Source organism: Falco punctatus, assembly GCF_963210335.1.
Source record: "Falco punctatus genome assembly, chromosome: 3".
Lineage (NCBI taxonomy): Eukaryota > Metazoa > Chordata > Aves > Falconiformes > Falconidae > Falco > Falco punctatus.
In genome coordinates this window covers 117,444,113-117,459,137 of record NC_137582.1, presented here as the reverse complement: position 1 = coordinate 117,459,137, position 15,025 = coordinate 117,444,113, and the positions used below count along the sequence as shown (strand labels likewise).

Genomic DNA, 15,025 nt, shown 5'->3' with positions numbered 1-15,025 from the left:
CCTCAAAGGGATGCGGCAGCGAGACACGTGCGTTTCTAAAAGGTCAGGCTTGATGCTTCACAGGGCTAAAGGCTAAATTGCTCTGCCAGTCAAGGGAAGTGAAAAGTGCTAGTGGATTAGTTTATTTTGCAGCATGTGTCTGACACAGGAATCTATAAAAATGCCGTGTAAGATCAGTGGATGTCTGGACTTATTAAGTAAACATGCATGTGCACAATTATACATCAAACTTGCACTCTGTGTAGTGCACTTGAACTTGCCATTCCCCAGAGCCTTTACCAGCTGGAGTGGCAGATGCTCAGTGCAAAGTAAAAACCAGTTTTTGAGTGTGTGGCAACTTGAAGGGATACTGAAGGAGGAAGAGAGATGGAGAACGCAGTCCTTGCTTGGGTGTCCGTTGAAGGACAGAGTCTAAGTACAGCCAGTGCTGTAAGCCTGTATTAAACATAAATCTGTATATTAAATGTATGTATTCAATATTCTTCAGTTTCCACTGCTACTTCCTGCAATGACCCAGGAATTCCCCAGAATGGGAGCCGGAGCGGTGACAGCAAAGAGGCTGGTGACTCCATCATCTTCCAGTGTAATCCAGGATACACTCTGCAAGGGGAAGCCAAAATCACCTGCGTGCAGATTGAGAACAGATTCTTCTGGCAACCAGACCCTCCCTCCTGCACAGGTATGAAGGTGGGAGGATGAACATCCATCCTCCCATTGCACTGGCTTCCCTGCCCCGTGTCACTGCAAGGCTTCTGTATCCAAAGGGGACGAGTCCCACTTGGGTTGAAGAGATGTATGACAATGTCTCAGGTAGCTTCCTCATAGAACTACTTTTTGAGGTATATCCCCAGAGCATCTGGGACAATGAGAATCTAGTTCATGCTGGAAGCTCTCAGGACATACTGTAATGTAAGTGATGATATTTAACCTGACAAGTCAAAATTAAAGGCTTCTTTAAAACTCAGGTTGGTAGAGAGGATTGGGGTCATGGGTGAATAATTTCTGCATGAGGAGACAGCAAATTCTGTCATGAGAAAGAGCTATCTGACATTTTCTTTGAGATCGTAAAGTAATAAAAGAAGCTCATAAAAATGATTCTTTTTAATATGTCCAGAACACATAAAAATAGTCATGCTAAGCACATTGCTAAGAGCAATAAACATCAAATTGGCTGGCCAATGAAATGCTAGCCGCAAATTACTTACCTGTAACCTTCATTCCTGTTTATGCACTGTTATCCCAAGCAAGCAAAATCAATTAATTCTGTTTCTAACATCTGATTTAATACCAGCTAGGAAACTTCTACAGCCTGCACAGGATTTATGCTCCCTGCAGGATGACTTGGTTTCTGAATGACTACCTCGATGATCTAGTGTGGCACCCTTTCAGCGTGATAGAGACAGTCGTTTTTGTCTTCCCGGAGCTAGAACTAAATCATATTGTTGCATGTCATGCCCATCTTGTCATTCTCCTAGCGAGTTTTCTTTCACACCAGACGCTGGGCTCTCGGTCCTCTTCAGAGGAATGTAGCTGGTGCCTTAATCTTGGTGTGGGATGAATTCCCGTGGGTCGTTTCCAGTTTGACACGGGATATTGTCTTGGGTCCTTTTTGAACAGGAGTCTGGCCGTCTTGGTTTAGGAGTCGCTGCTTTCAGCTTTTCACAGAGCTTATGTCTTGCTCATTCCCTCTATTCAGCGACCAAGTATTTGGAGGAATAACCAGTGGCCAGAGAATCTCAGTTTTGTAGTAACTGTGTAACAGACTGCCTAGTTAGAGCTGAATTGGAAAACGGGGTTTAATTTAGGGCTTGTATTTTATGTTTGTATTTAACATTTCAAATATCTTTCCACGTCTTTATTGTACGGCTTCGGGAGTCCCTGAACAGTGTGGGCTGAACTGGAACCTCACAGCTGAAACAGCCCCCAGAGGTTTGGGGCATTTGAAGTCTGGATGCTGGTGCAGCTCCAAACAGCTATGGCTTGGACCAGTTTCAGGTTTAAATCCTTTGGAGACTATGGGTTGGATTTTCAAAGAAATCAGAGGGTATTGAACAGTCATCTCCCCTGGGCTTTTCAAAAACGAGTCTGTATGGAATCACGGAACGGTTTCTGTTGGAAGGGACCTTAAAGATCATCTAGTTTCCAACCCCGCTGCATGGGCAGGGACACCACGTATCTCCTTTAGTTTTACCGTGTATATACTTTAGTTTCTTCTGAGTTTTCCCCTGACTTTACAATCTGGAAGAGGAATGCACCCTAAAGGTTGAGGTAAACGGAGACAGAATAGATGCTTGTGGTTCGTGCAGGTTATTTGTGCGTGACCTTCAGCTAAACTCTTCGCTGTCTGTGTGGTTGCCTTGTCCCTTCCAGAAGGGTACTGGTTCTTGGTGACTGCAGAGCGTGCGATGGGACTTGGCTGAAGAAGCTGCTCTGGGGCCTTGGAGAAGGCTCTCTGCTTCAATCCCTGCTGCGATCCTTGCAGAACGGCCCCATTACATTTTACCTCATACCTGGAGGTTCTTGTGTATTTTTAAAAGCCCACAGGATAAAGACACACACTCGCTCCTTCCTGGAAGATCCTTCCAAGCTGCGTTCAGTCATGCCTGTGCTAGTCCATCTCCTGCTCGCTGTTTGCCGTGCCGTGGGCTGGTTGGTGTCAGCCACCCGGGGGGAAGGCGGGCTGTGCTCCCCCCTCTCACCCCATCCCAAACCTGGGAGGATGGGGCTGAGCAACGGGGGCAGTCGAGGAGCATCAGCTGTCATGAAGAGACTGCAGAAGGGCTGACAGTAATCAATCAGTCATGAGTATTTGCTACAGTAGAAATATATGCAGGCGTTTTCAGCCTGAAAAAAGTAATAATTGATTTTTCAATCAAGTTGGCATTTAATGTGTTGGTAACTGTAATAAAGACGAACAAGCCATTAGTCCCGGACAGCATGTTTTCACTTACTTAGCAACTATCTAGACTTTGACCAGGAGTTGCCTAAATAAATGCAACAGAAAAGCATAAAGCATCTCTCCTGGTTGCTCGCTTAGATAGATAGCTTATGAAGTTTGCAGGAGCATCTATAGCTCTGTGTGTGTGTGCGTGTACACAAACACCCTCTGGAATAACAGCCCTCATCTCCATGAGGGCCACTGCAGACCCTTGTGATACATCTCTAACATGTGCCAGCCTTGCACGCCGCCTCCCTCTCCCCTTGTCTATCCATATCTCTCCTTCTCCCTCCCTTCATCTACTGTTTTCCGAGTTGCTCTTAAGACAAAGCCTCACCCCTTTGCTTGATTTCCTTCAGCTCCCTGTGGAGGCATCTTGACAGGACCGGCGGGAGTGATCTTGTCCCCACAGTACCCAGAGCCCTACCCGCCGGGGAAGGAGTGTGACTGGAAGCTGACCGTCTCCCCCGACTATGTCATTGCCCTGGTGTTTAACACGTACGTAGTGGGGAGCTCCTAGCTTCCCCTTCGGTGCCTGCCCACGGGGACAGGGAGGGGGTGGCAGCGGTGGGGTGCTGACTGGGTGAACTGGGTCCGCGTGTGGGTCCGTTCCTGTCTGAAGGAACCAAACCGAACCTGGTAGGACTGGCCCGTAGTCCTGGGTAACCTTTTCCCAGACGTTACCTGAATTTGGGGAAGGTACACAAATTTCAGCGGCAGCTCCTCTTTGCTATGACATGGGTTTGACAGAACATAACCATGCAGCAGCACTGGCTCATGGTGCTGTGGTTGTGCTCTGGGCTGCATCACCAGCCCCTGGTTCCTGACATCTGGAATGGAGGCAGAAATGTCCTGTACTTAGCTGAGGAGCAATTCTGGGGCAGCAGCAGTCCCTCGGCTGTGTAGTTGTACAGCTCAGCAAGACCACAGCCTGCTCCAAGCACCCTTCCTTTGGTCTTGCAGCTTCAGTTTGGAGCCTGGCTATGATTTCCTTCATATCTATGATGGCCCCGATTCACTCAGTCCCCTGATCGGAAGCTTTTACGGCTCCCAGATACCCGAGAGGATAGAGAGCAGCAGTAACAACCTCTTCCTCGCTTTCCGAAGTGATGCATCGGTCAGCAACACTGGATTTGTCATTGACTACACAGGTAAGAGCTGTCTGGGGGTGCCCCTGCCCCAGCTGACTCAGCAAATACATGGGATGTTACCTGCCCTTATTCTCAGGTTAAACCACCAGGTTGGACCAAGTGGAAAAGGCTCTAGACACCATGGAACCTCTTTTCAGGCAGTTTTGCTGCCTTCCTGGAAGGGAAAATTGGGAGTTGAAGAGAGGGGATCCTGCAGGCAGGCAGAAGAGCCAGGGTACATAAAGTAGATATAAGCAGCGTTAAACGTGGCTGAGAGTCACGTGTGGCTGCTTCTGTGCAGGGTTTTCATTAACAGAGAAGAGTTTTTACGGTTTGGGGGTTTTTTTTGTTCTTTCTTTAAAGAAAACCAAGGGAGGTTCCCAGAGAGCAGTTATTTATGTACAGGCTGTAGTCTGTATAATCTATCTTGCTCCACACTGCATTTAAGTAACTCTGACTTTTAGTGAGGAGAACATGCTGCTTCATTGCAATTTCAGCTTTCAGCGTACTAGGGAGTGCTGAACTGTTAACTGGTTATTAGGCGTGCTCCGCATTGCCATGGTAAGATTTATTCTTAGCGACAAGAGCGGCTCTGTCCAAGAAAAGGAGGTGCAGGCGTACATATCCAACATGGGATCTGGGTTTGAATCCTTGATCCTGACGTTCAGGAGTGTACCAGATGACTGGGTGGCTGTATCGAGAGGCAGGGATCGCGGAGGTGGATGCTCAGCTCTCTTGAGTCAGTGGAGCTGTCCTGAAATCTGTGCATTTTGCTTCACTTCAGATTTGAAAGCATCTACTGAAAAATTTGCTGATAATTAGTAAGATGAACAGAACAGTTCGCAGGTATCTGTGCTAGGAGAGCAGTGGCTTCTTTTCCTTGCTTGCTTGAGGAGAAGGTAAAACACTGGAATGGCGAGAGACAGGGACAGGGGTGAGAGCTTTGCCTGAGTGCTTTTAGCTGTCACTGGAGTGAGCTGAGAAGTGACAGACCTGGCACTGCTCTTCTGGGAGATGGGGGGGGGGGGGGAAAGGGAGGCTTTGGCAGGTATGTTCCTTGTTTGTACGTCGGGTAGGTGGAAGAATGAAGTTGTTACAAACCGTAGTAAAAAACGCACTCAGAAAAGCTGGATCCGATGAGCTGGGATTATGCAGAATGGAGAGAAGGCTTAAAAACTGGGGGGAAGAAACCAGAAACAAAAAATTCTTCCAGCCTGCTCTGGCCTATATAGACTAGTTTGCAGCGTGAGAACAAAGCATTGATGGCTTCAGATGCACTGGCTGCAAGCCACTGTGAAAGCACGGCTGTGCAACCACGGCGTAGGCTGTGAAACGGGCTGCTGGACCGCGTTGGCTCAACTTTGTGCTGCGGGAGCAGCGACAGCGTGTGCTGGAGAGCTGATGGGTGCTGCTGCTGCGCCGTCAGCGCTGCTGCTGCTTCCTCGGTGTGCTCGGGCAATTCTCTCTTCCTAGATCCTATCTCTGGGCTGCGGTTCCTGCTTTTGAATCTACCTGACCGGTGGTTAAATGACAGTGAAGTGACAATTCTTATTAGTTTATGCTGAGCAGATGAATGTCCCTCTAGTAAAGTTATGAAACAGTAAGACAAAGACAATTAGCGCTGCTGAAGATGCACGAGATCAATTTTTTTCTGCTCTCATTAGAACTGATTGTACTAAAAGTGAAGTCCGAGGTTTTTTCTTTTCTGCTTTCTTTTTGGGCAGCTAGAAAGTATTTAAGAAATTAAATCTCTTTAAATTATGGTGGTTGTGTGATGCATTTTTCTCCTAAACACTCCTACATACTTCCCACAAAGCCTACATACTTCCCACGTGTTAGTCACGCCTACATACTTCCCACAAAGCCAGACTGCTGGGAGAAAAGAACGAGGCTTTAAGTTTGCTCATTAATTTCCCCACGCTTTAAAAGGAACCTGGGATTCAAGTCTGAGAAGCGGCAGAAAAAAAGAACTTTGGGGGATGGAAGGAAGAAGAAAAGAAATGCAGGAGGGAGCATGTGTGAAAGAAAATCAAATAGCGAGCTCGGCTCCTTGCCAGCCTGGAATCCCAAGTACAGTTCAAAGACACCGGCTTCTCTCAGCCATCCCATTGTGTTTGGCCAGTGCCGCAGCCCGGGCGGGCTTCTGCCCCTGTAGCTCCCTAGATACCATATATCACCTGTGTCAGCTGTATGGGGGATACTCTGAATTACTGGGGGCTTTGTAGTCCTCTTCTGGTGATGTTTGGGGGGGCGGGGGGAAGGCGAAGCAGACATCTGTCAGTGCCTTCTTAAAATCCTGCATCTTCTCTGGGACTGGGACCGTTGTGCTAGCCTGCAGCTATGGTGTGTCGGGTGAATTTCAAACAGCCTCAGCACTTCATCTGAAATTGTTTCAGGGGCAATGGCTCTTCCAGAGGAAGTTGTCCTCTGGGGCCATGAAGAATGGAGAGAACAGAGGCGAGAAGAATGAATTTGGCTTTGATTATGCCAGGTTTTGCATAGAGCATGACAGCGAGGGGGAAGTGGGAATGCAGCAATGCCATAGAAAGGTGTCTGAGGGCAGATCTGCAGCCCGGCGGTTTCCCAGTGTTGCTGCACAGATAGGCTACACCAGCAGGATTTCCGATAGATGAACACATGCCTTCTGCTTTGCACCCATCATGCAGTCAGCTGTGCAGCAGGATGAAAAATCCTGAAGTGTGCTTTCCCCATGCATTTGTGGAGGTTTGGGTTGCTGCCTGCATAAAGCCTTGGGCTGGTTCAGAGGGTCAGGTGAAACTTCAGTGCAATAGTTTGGGGATTCGGCTGGGGAGGAATTTATTCTTTGGAATGACTGAGCAGTAGTAAATAGATTTTGGGTTGGTTCATGAAAAGGAAGGCATGCTCTGCTCAGGCATCCTGTTGAAGGTCTGTTGAAGTTATCACAATCCTTAAAAAGTGCTTGTTTGCAACACCGGCTTAGTTAGTGTTGTGATTTCTGTGATTTTTTTCTGTGAAAGTTTGCAGATCCACGTGAGGCCAAGTGTTAGCCTGCCAGCGCCAAAGCGTGATAAGTTCTTGCTTACAAAATAGGAAAGGGTTAGGAAACAAAAACTTAAACACAGGGAGGGGATGGCTTGTGATACACCTTAAATTAATCTCTCCTTCCAGTTGTTGCTTAATTTTTTTTAAAAATACGGGTTTTAACTCACTATCTCTGCATGTGTTATCTTTTGAACCAAGATAATATTTGTGTGTGTTATACTTGGGAGACTCCTGGTTGCAGAACAACACTGGATTCCAGAGCTCTTCCCAGTCAGTTTGAAAGACCCCTTGGTATGAGGGTGCCACTGCCCGAAAATGCCAGCAGAGACTCTGAAATTTGGCTGGGGATGAATGTCGAAGGTGAAGCTTATCTTTTCTCATTGGGAAATCAACCAAATTCTAGTAATCACTGCATTGCAACATCTCACAAACCACAGATTTTATTAAGAATGCATTTTATATATTCATACACTTATATTTTTAAATGGAGACCGCACTTTGTAAGCAATGTAAAGGGCAGGCTAGTTGTCTGGAGAACCTTTTCCCAAATTATTCCCTTCCCTTACATTTTGTGAGTGCTGGGGACGTGTTGTTACGAGCACAGAGGTGGGTCTGACTCCATCCGTCGCTGCCTCCAGCCGGGCGACTTACCCTGCTGGGCTGGTGCTGAATGGGACCCGGGGTGCACACATGGGTTTGGCTGCTCATGCTTGGGGCAGGGAGTGGGAAGGAATTTCCAGGTCGGATGCTCCGAAGCAGGAGGTTTTCTCACGCTTTTTAGTGCTTCCTGTTTCTGTTGTGGGCCAGAAGTGAAGAGGCGTGAAATTGAAAGCAAATGAAGCAAAACTGATTAATTTTCACCCTTCCAAAGGAATGAATAAAAAACCCTAAACCCCAAGCCCTATTTCAAATCCCTTATTATTTCACTAGAACTATTTTGCCCATCCTGAGCTTATAAACATATATTCAGCATTACTTACGGGTTATTTAAGGTGGAAATTCCCCACAGAAACACTCTTCTGCAAAATCTGTTGCAAAGCAAGCTGTTTAAAAATACCCAGCACCGTTTTCTGTTAAAACGGGCAGAAATGGGAGATGATGCTTGACCCTGGAACAACGTGCGTTTGAAAACCAGATCTTTTGGAATATTTTGGGAAAGAGAGTGTGTTCGGGGCGGGGGAGGGGACAGCCCAGCTGCTCGGGGTGCCAAGGCTACACCTGGCCTTGAAGATCCTGATGGGATTTGTCTTGTCTTCAGGATGTGATGATGACTGTTGTGGCAAACTGTCTTCTAGACGATTTCTCTTGGGGTTGCGTTAAGGCTTAACTCTTAATAAAGGCTTGCAGACGTTTACGGACATGGAGTTCATGATGCCCTTCTCCGACAACAGCTCTCCAGCAAAGCTGTTCCCGAACATGCAGATGAAAGCCTGACCTCCTGGTCCAGGAGCTTATGCAGGCTTTGAGTTTTCCTTGGGAAAGGAGGTGGGAAGCGCAGAAAATTCTGCTTTCTTTGGACTAATGAACCTGTTCTCGTGGCTTTTTTTTTTTTTTTTTTTTTTGTCTTGACTCTTTTCGAAACATTTGGCAGCCTGAATCCATGTTAATTGGGACATCAGGGTAAAGTCCTTGATTTCTGAAGTGGCTGCGTGCAAATAAAACATGAATTCTAAATGAGTGAGCCACACTGTACTCACTTCATAGACTGATAAATCAAAGGCTGGGGAAGCTGTGGCTTGCCCACATCTCTCCACGAGGCTTTCGCAGTCACCACGCAACCAAACGCTTCCTTAAAGCTGAGCTCCTTGCCGGCCTTTGTAGCCTGCTGCTGGGGATCATCGGGGCGGAGGCTCGTTCGGCTGGAGATACGTGTGGGACTGGTGTGTCAGGATGCATCATCCTCTGGGGTGAGCGGTGTCCCTGAAGGCACAGCCCCTCAAGGGAACAGAAACAGTCAAGAATGAGGAAAACACAACCAAAACAGCGGGGCTGTTGCTCAGCAGTCCACCACCACCCTTTTTTCAGCAGTCGGCAGAGTGACTTGAGCAACGAATGTCAGGATTTTTCAAAGTGGGAGCAGAGGCTGAGATCAAGCACATGGCTGAGGGATCTGACAGCTGGGTGGGAGGGTGATTGACAGGTTGAAGCCACATCAACTTGTTAGATGAAAGGCAGTGAGACTGTTCAAAATAACGAGAGGCATAAAGTGGTCAGAAGGAAGCTGGTGGATGCGGCTTTTGTATGAAAGGGTCTAGAAGTGAATATTAGCAATTCAAAGAAATAAAGGCTTGTGGAGTGAAAAAAAATGTTTTGGAATGGTAGATGAAGCATTTATACTTGCAGATGGCTTTTGTGCTACCATGGACTCTGGGCTGTGCCACTGCACCGCTCGTCTTCGATGCAGCGGCTGACCGATGCCCGGGAGCAGTTTGTTGCCTCTGTGGTCTGCGGTGACTGGTCTGCCCAGGGCTATTCCATCGTCTGGTGTAATGCTAAAGAGACGGCTGGTGTCTCATAAGGGTAAATGAGGAGGGGATGTGTTCATCCGAGCTGGCCGGAGCGCCAAGGGCTTTGCTTTCCAGTGCTGTGATTGGAACAAGCTTTTTGGTCCTGATCTCTTACTCAGCATAGTCAAGCTTTCTCTTTTGTGTCGAGCAGGTATCTCAGCAGGACCTACCATCAGATCACACGGAGGAAATAACGGAGTAAAAATGTTTGCTGGAATTCTTTTGTCTTAGAAACCCAATCTTCTCCATCTGCGTATCGGAGCTCTCTTTTGAGCACTGCGGCAATCGCACATCAAGGCACACGTGTGTGTCTTCCCAGGACCAGATAAACTGGAGCATCCTGTTACTTGGCTGGGAAATGGGGCTGTTCGAAGGACAAGTGGCTTGTCCAGAGAGCTCGTGCAGCAAGGCACCACAGACACAGCAGAGAACCCAGGGCTTCGTGATTTAAAGTTTGGTGATACAAGTGTGTGATGGTCTGTGGGGAGCACTGAGGGGTGACCAGCCTGTGGCTCCCAAAACGGGGAACTGGTGTTCTAGGGAAAAACGGTGGCCTCACTTCTGTGGTTCAGCGTAGCTGTTCCTGGTGGGATCATTTCCCATCCTTTTGTGCCCTGTTTACCTGGATCATTAGCTAGTGGTACAGCTGTTGTGCGAAGGAAACTGTAGAGCTAATCCTGTTTTTCACTGCAAACAAAGAAACAAAAGCAAGATCTGGGGGCTTTACTGTTTTCTATTTCTCCCTCCACCCCTTCCCCAAATACTGAAAGCCTGTGATTTAATGCTTAAACACATCATAATTGTTCACAGACCCACTGCTCTCAGAAAAGCCCTCATCTTTAATGAGCAATTTCCAAATGACAAAAGAGCAGGATTAATCAAAGCCTCTAATTATATTTCATGCAGGAGAAAAAAAAAAAAAAAAAACCAAACCCGCAAAAGAAGAAAAAAGCCCTTCAGAAGAAGAAGGAAAAAAATATCCAAGTCCTGACAGCTCTGTAGTCTTTACTGGAATTTTCATATGTAAATGGGGTTTTTAACTCTGCAGGGCATAGTGAACAGAGAGAAAAATGTCTTCATTTTGTCTAACTACTTGTAATCATTTTGCCATAATTGCAGCCATGCTGCACATCTGGAGAATCCACCAGCTAGCACATGGCACTATGTATTTCCATGGTGAGAGCTGACAGCTCTTAGATACAGGAATGATAGGTGCCAAGGAGCTAACGCGAACAGATGTAGCGTATCTGAAATACTTTGCATGTTCGGTCTGTGTTTATATGCCCTGGTTTGCAAAGTTCCTTGCAGCCCATCCCCTGTGCAAGAAGGGAGAGCCAGTGCAGATAGGTAAATCAAAGCTTTGCCTCGTGCATTGGATTTTGGGTACTGGCAGGAATGCGTGTGAACCAAAGCCTTCCTTCTTCCAGCATGCTTGTACTGGAGCTGAGCATCAGAGAAGGCTCTGGACCAGAATCTGACCTGTACAATTCCCCAGCTTCAGCAGCAGGAGCGAATGTTTGAAACCTAAACTCTGCGCATGGTACCAGTCTTCATGATAGGCTTGAGTGAGGTTGCCAGCTGAGAAAAGCCAAAACCATGCCGTTCACCAAAATTTTGGAGTTAGCTGTATCGAACCTGTAAAGATCTTGGCAATTCTCTCTTGCAGAAAATCCCCGGGAGTCGTGCTTCGACCCTGGTTCCATTAAGAATGGCACACGAGTGGGCACGGATCTGAAGCTGGGATCTACGATCACCTACTACTGCGACGGGGGGTATGACATTGAAGGGGGCTCCACGCTGACGTGCATAATGGGAGGGGATGGAAAACCCACGTGGAACAAACCTCGACCTACCTGTACAGGTGAGGCTCGGGGGGGGAAAGGGGAGTAGAGAGCGATCTGCCTATTGCCAGATATTTCAGCACCTTATCCTAATGAAAAGCTTAACATCACTTTTGCATAGAGCTGCTTGCAGAGGGGATTTTTCATAGTGTTTCATTATTAATCCATTTTTTTTAACAGCCAGAGGTCGGGAAGACCTGACTTTTATGAGGTTTCTTTTGAGAGAGACAGAAAACTGGGCACAAAAGGTGATGTGTGTGACAAATCCCGTGTCCCTAGTGCAGGGCAGGATTTAGGGAGCCACTGCAACATTTGCTTAACTTCATCCCTGCTAATCAGAGTCCTGAAACCTGTGCTTTCCTGAGCAGGGCCAGAGTTCCTGAGAAAATAAAAGATTTTTTATTTTTTTTTTCATAGGGGTTCTGTAGTTCGGTTTGTTTTCTGGCTTAACGAGAACATGGTTTAAACGGTGGGTTTGCGGTCAGACCTTCTTCGTCTGAGAAGTGAGTCAAGAGATAGCTGTCAGTCCGTGGTGCCGGGGAGAATGACATCTCTGGCTTGGCAAGGCGCTGGCGGGGAGGACGGCATTCCCGCTGGAGCCGGGCTTACAGAGAAAGGGCGAAGGGAGTGGAGCTCATTCCGACCGGTCCTGAGCGCTGAGTCAGGTGGAGAGCTGTGCAAATCACGCGTTAGCCTACACCCCACGCACGGCATCCCTGAGCCTTACCACGGTCTCCATAATGAAATGTGAAGTAGGCATGAGCTCGGGTTAGGATAAGTCTGATTTTTCTTAACAAGAACTTGCAGCGAGGGCTGCGCTGCCTGAAGTGGGCAGGGGTCCCGGGCAGGCTGCGGCGGGGGCGCGCTCGGCGAGCTTTCCTTCATTTCTCTCACAGCACCCTGTGGTGGGCAGTACACAGGCTCGGACGGCGTCGTCCTCTCTCCAAATTATCCCCAGAACTACACCAGCGGACAAGTCTGCCTGTACTTCATCGTTGTGCCGAAGGACTACGGTATGGGTTGTGGGGGGTGTTTGGAAATCTGTCCTGCTGTCTGTGCAACTCTCTCATTTGTTGTTTTTTTTTTTTTGTTGTTTGAACAAAGCCATAGAATAAGTGCTTATATAAATGGAGATAAGAGAGACTGGGAAATAGTAAGTGGTGCTGTGGGATGCTATTTATACTTTGTGGTAGTCGGTAAGGGTGATGGGAATTTTGTGAATTTCAAAATCTGTCAAAAATTAGAGGGCAAAAAAGCCCCCAACCTAACAAAACCCACCATCTTGTGATTCCTCTTCCAGTTCCTGCACTATATCCAGTCATGCAGAGTTGAGAAATCAGCAAAAAGTAATTCATGGTGATTAATGCTAGCAGCAGACTCAGAGGACCTGCAAGAGTACAAAACGTATTTACCATAAACACATGCTAACTCTGCCGCTAAATAATCTGTGCAGAAAAGCACATCGGTGTATGGGTTTGTGGATGTGCAGCTATAGTACTTATGACTAATTTTTATTTTTAAATAACACGTAAACTAAATTTTAAACCAGATCCAATTAAATGGGCTGTCATTCTTTTATAGACTCTGATGCTGCTTGATTTTGGTCAGAGCTGGGATATGGGAGTGATCAATGTTGTAGAAACCTCTGAGGCAGCTAGCTGGATATTAGTATTGGTTAACATATTTTCTTGTTTGAAGGGAATTTAAAGTTATTAAAGAGCAGTGGCACTGACAGCTCTGGCAGGTGAAGGTGTCTAAATTCTGTTATTTGATTCTGTTTCTCCGTGCATCGTATCGATCCAGCCAGTCCCTGTGGTCTTTTCAGTTGTTTGTGATTTCCTTTGCTAAGATAGCAAGGTGTGAAACGAGGATCCCGTGTTCAGACATCAGTTATAAGCTCCTTTCACTGAAATCGCCCTTTTGCCTGTGTGCATCTCGGGTCCATCTGAGCTCCTGGATCTAACTGATGAAATACTGCCTCTTAACCTCTTTTTCTAATGCTGATCTTGATATTGTCTTAAGAAACACAATAACTAGAGGGCTAGGCGGGCTTGATGTGCAAGCCTGACTTTTGCCTGCGGTAGGATGATAGCTAAATTAGTTTCTCTTCTCCACCTGCTACCTTTCAATAGCTTCATTAAAAACAAGCAGGGAAACCCGTAGTAGCGAATGTTATGCATTTCCCATCTCCTTCGCTTCTCGGATTCTGCGTAAGCAGGCATCAGGGTGTGCTGTCGTCACTTTTCCAGTGTTCCTAACATCAAAGCTGTGTGGAAACCTGAATGTGCAGGAAAGAAATGTCGTAGCTTGGTGGATGATGAATTTCACAGCAAGGGACCTCTCAGCTTGTGAGTCTGCAATCGGGCACTTAGAACTGGAAAATGCAAAGCTAGGAGAAGAGACAAAGTGGAGGAAAAAAAAATCTTCTAAGTGCAGATTTGGGAGGAAAAAAACCGTATTGTATTCTGAAAAATAAGGATAAATAACTGAAGTCTCTTGGCTCAAGCTGAAAAAAAATGCTCTGCTCATCTCATTATTATTTTTTCCCTTTCATAAGCTCTGCCTACTCCTGGGTGCATTTACAATGTCTGCAGTAAGACCCAGGGCACCGTGCAGTTCCCTCGTTAGCAGTCTCTGTTAATAAATTGGCGAGTGTCCTCTCTCCTTAGCAGTCATCCTCCCTGACCAGAGAGGTTCCATCTAGAAACCGAATTCTTCAGGACGGGGATTCTTTTATTCAGGTTTTGTACGATGCGTAACCCGATGGGAGCCTGCTTCCTGCCAGGGGTTTGGTACAAATAATAAATAATAATTATCCGTTGGTGAAATTATATACCTTGTGTTATGTAGGCAGGCGAATGGGATGATTCATAGAAGAATCCCGTTTGGCCTATGAATCAGTGTTAAGGCGCACTGGCAAGGGAACACGGGGGAGGCTGGTTGCTGTTCTGTTATGTCTACTTTGCGGATAAATAAAGGGCTCCCATCTTCCAGGCCTGTCAGTCAGCCCCTTTTTAGCTTTGCCAAACTCCTGAAATAAAAGCAGCCCAAGTGCCTGGGCGCTCCTGGTGATGCCGAAAAACCTCGGAATGAAGATTTTTTTTTTTTTTGTGTACTTTTAGCAGCAAGGTATTCGTTTTCTGCGCAGGGGAGGAGGTGGTTCACACCACAGAAACTCACCCCGAAGCACAGGTGTGAAACAGGCTGATTTATACATTTGACATACATGATGGCAACATCTTTTCATACGTTATTCATGTAATTGCAACATCTCATTGCATATTAATGATGGGCAGAGTCTAGGCGGGGCCTGGGTGAGTTTAGGCGGAGTGTTCTCTTGACATCCATTTTGAGAGGGTCGTTCCGGCCTTCGGCCTCGCTCAGGTGGTCTTCCTCAGAGAGCTGCACTTTGCAGCTTTCTTTCATCAGTGACCCTGCCAGGATCTTGTACATGAATCTTGGCTTGCTACCATTTTTTTTCTATTGATGTGTCTAACTCTACCTAATTTATAATTTCTAGTACCTGGTACAGTGATTTCCAACAGTGGCTGAGGCCTGGGTGCAGTGAGCAAGAACAGGGTGATT

General features: G+C 46.9%; 1 protein-coding gene across 1 annotated transcript in view; it reads left to right on the top strand.

Moving 5' to 3' along the window:
* Nucleotides 1-15,025, top strand: part of CSMD2 (CUB and Sushi multiple domains 2) — a 301,013-nt gene that overhangs the window by 212,181 nt on the left and 73,807 nt on the right. The window contains exons 28-32 of the mRNA XM_080381216.1: nucleotides 488-679; nucleotides 3,298-3,436; nucleotides 3,902-4,089; nucleotides 11,266-11,460; nucleotides 12,337-12,453. Coding sequence (XP_080237342.1) covers nucleotides 488-679; nucleotides 3,298-3,436; nucleotides 3,902-4,089; nucleotides 11,266-11,460; nucleotides 12,337-12,453 — 831 coding nt within the window. The remainder of the gene's footprint in view (nucleotides 1-487; nucleotides 680-3,297; nucleotides 3,437-3,901; nucleotides 4,090-11,265; nucleotides 11,461-12,336; nucleotides 12,454-15,025) is intronic.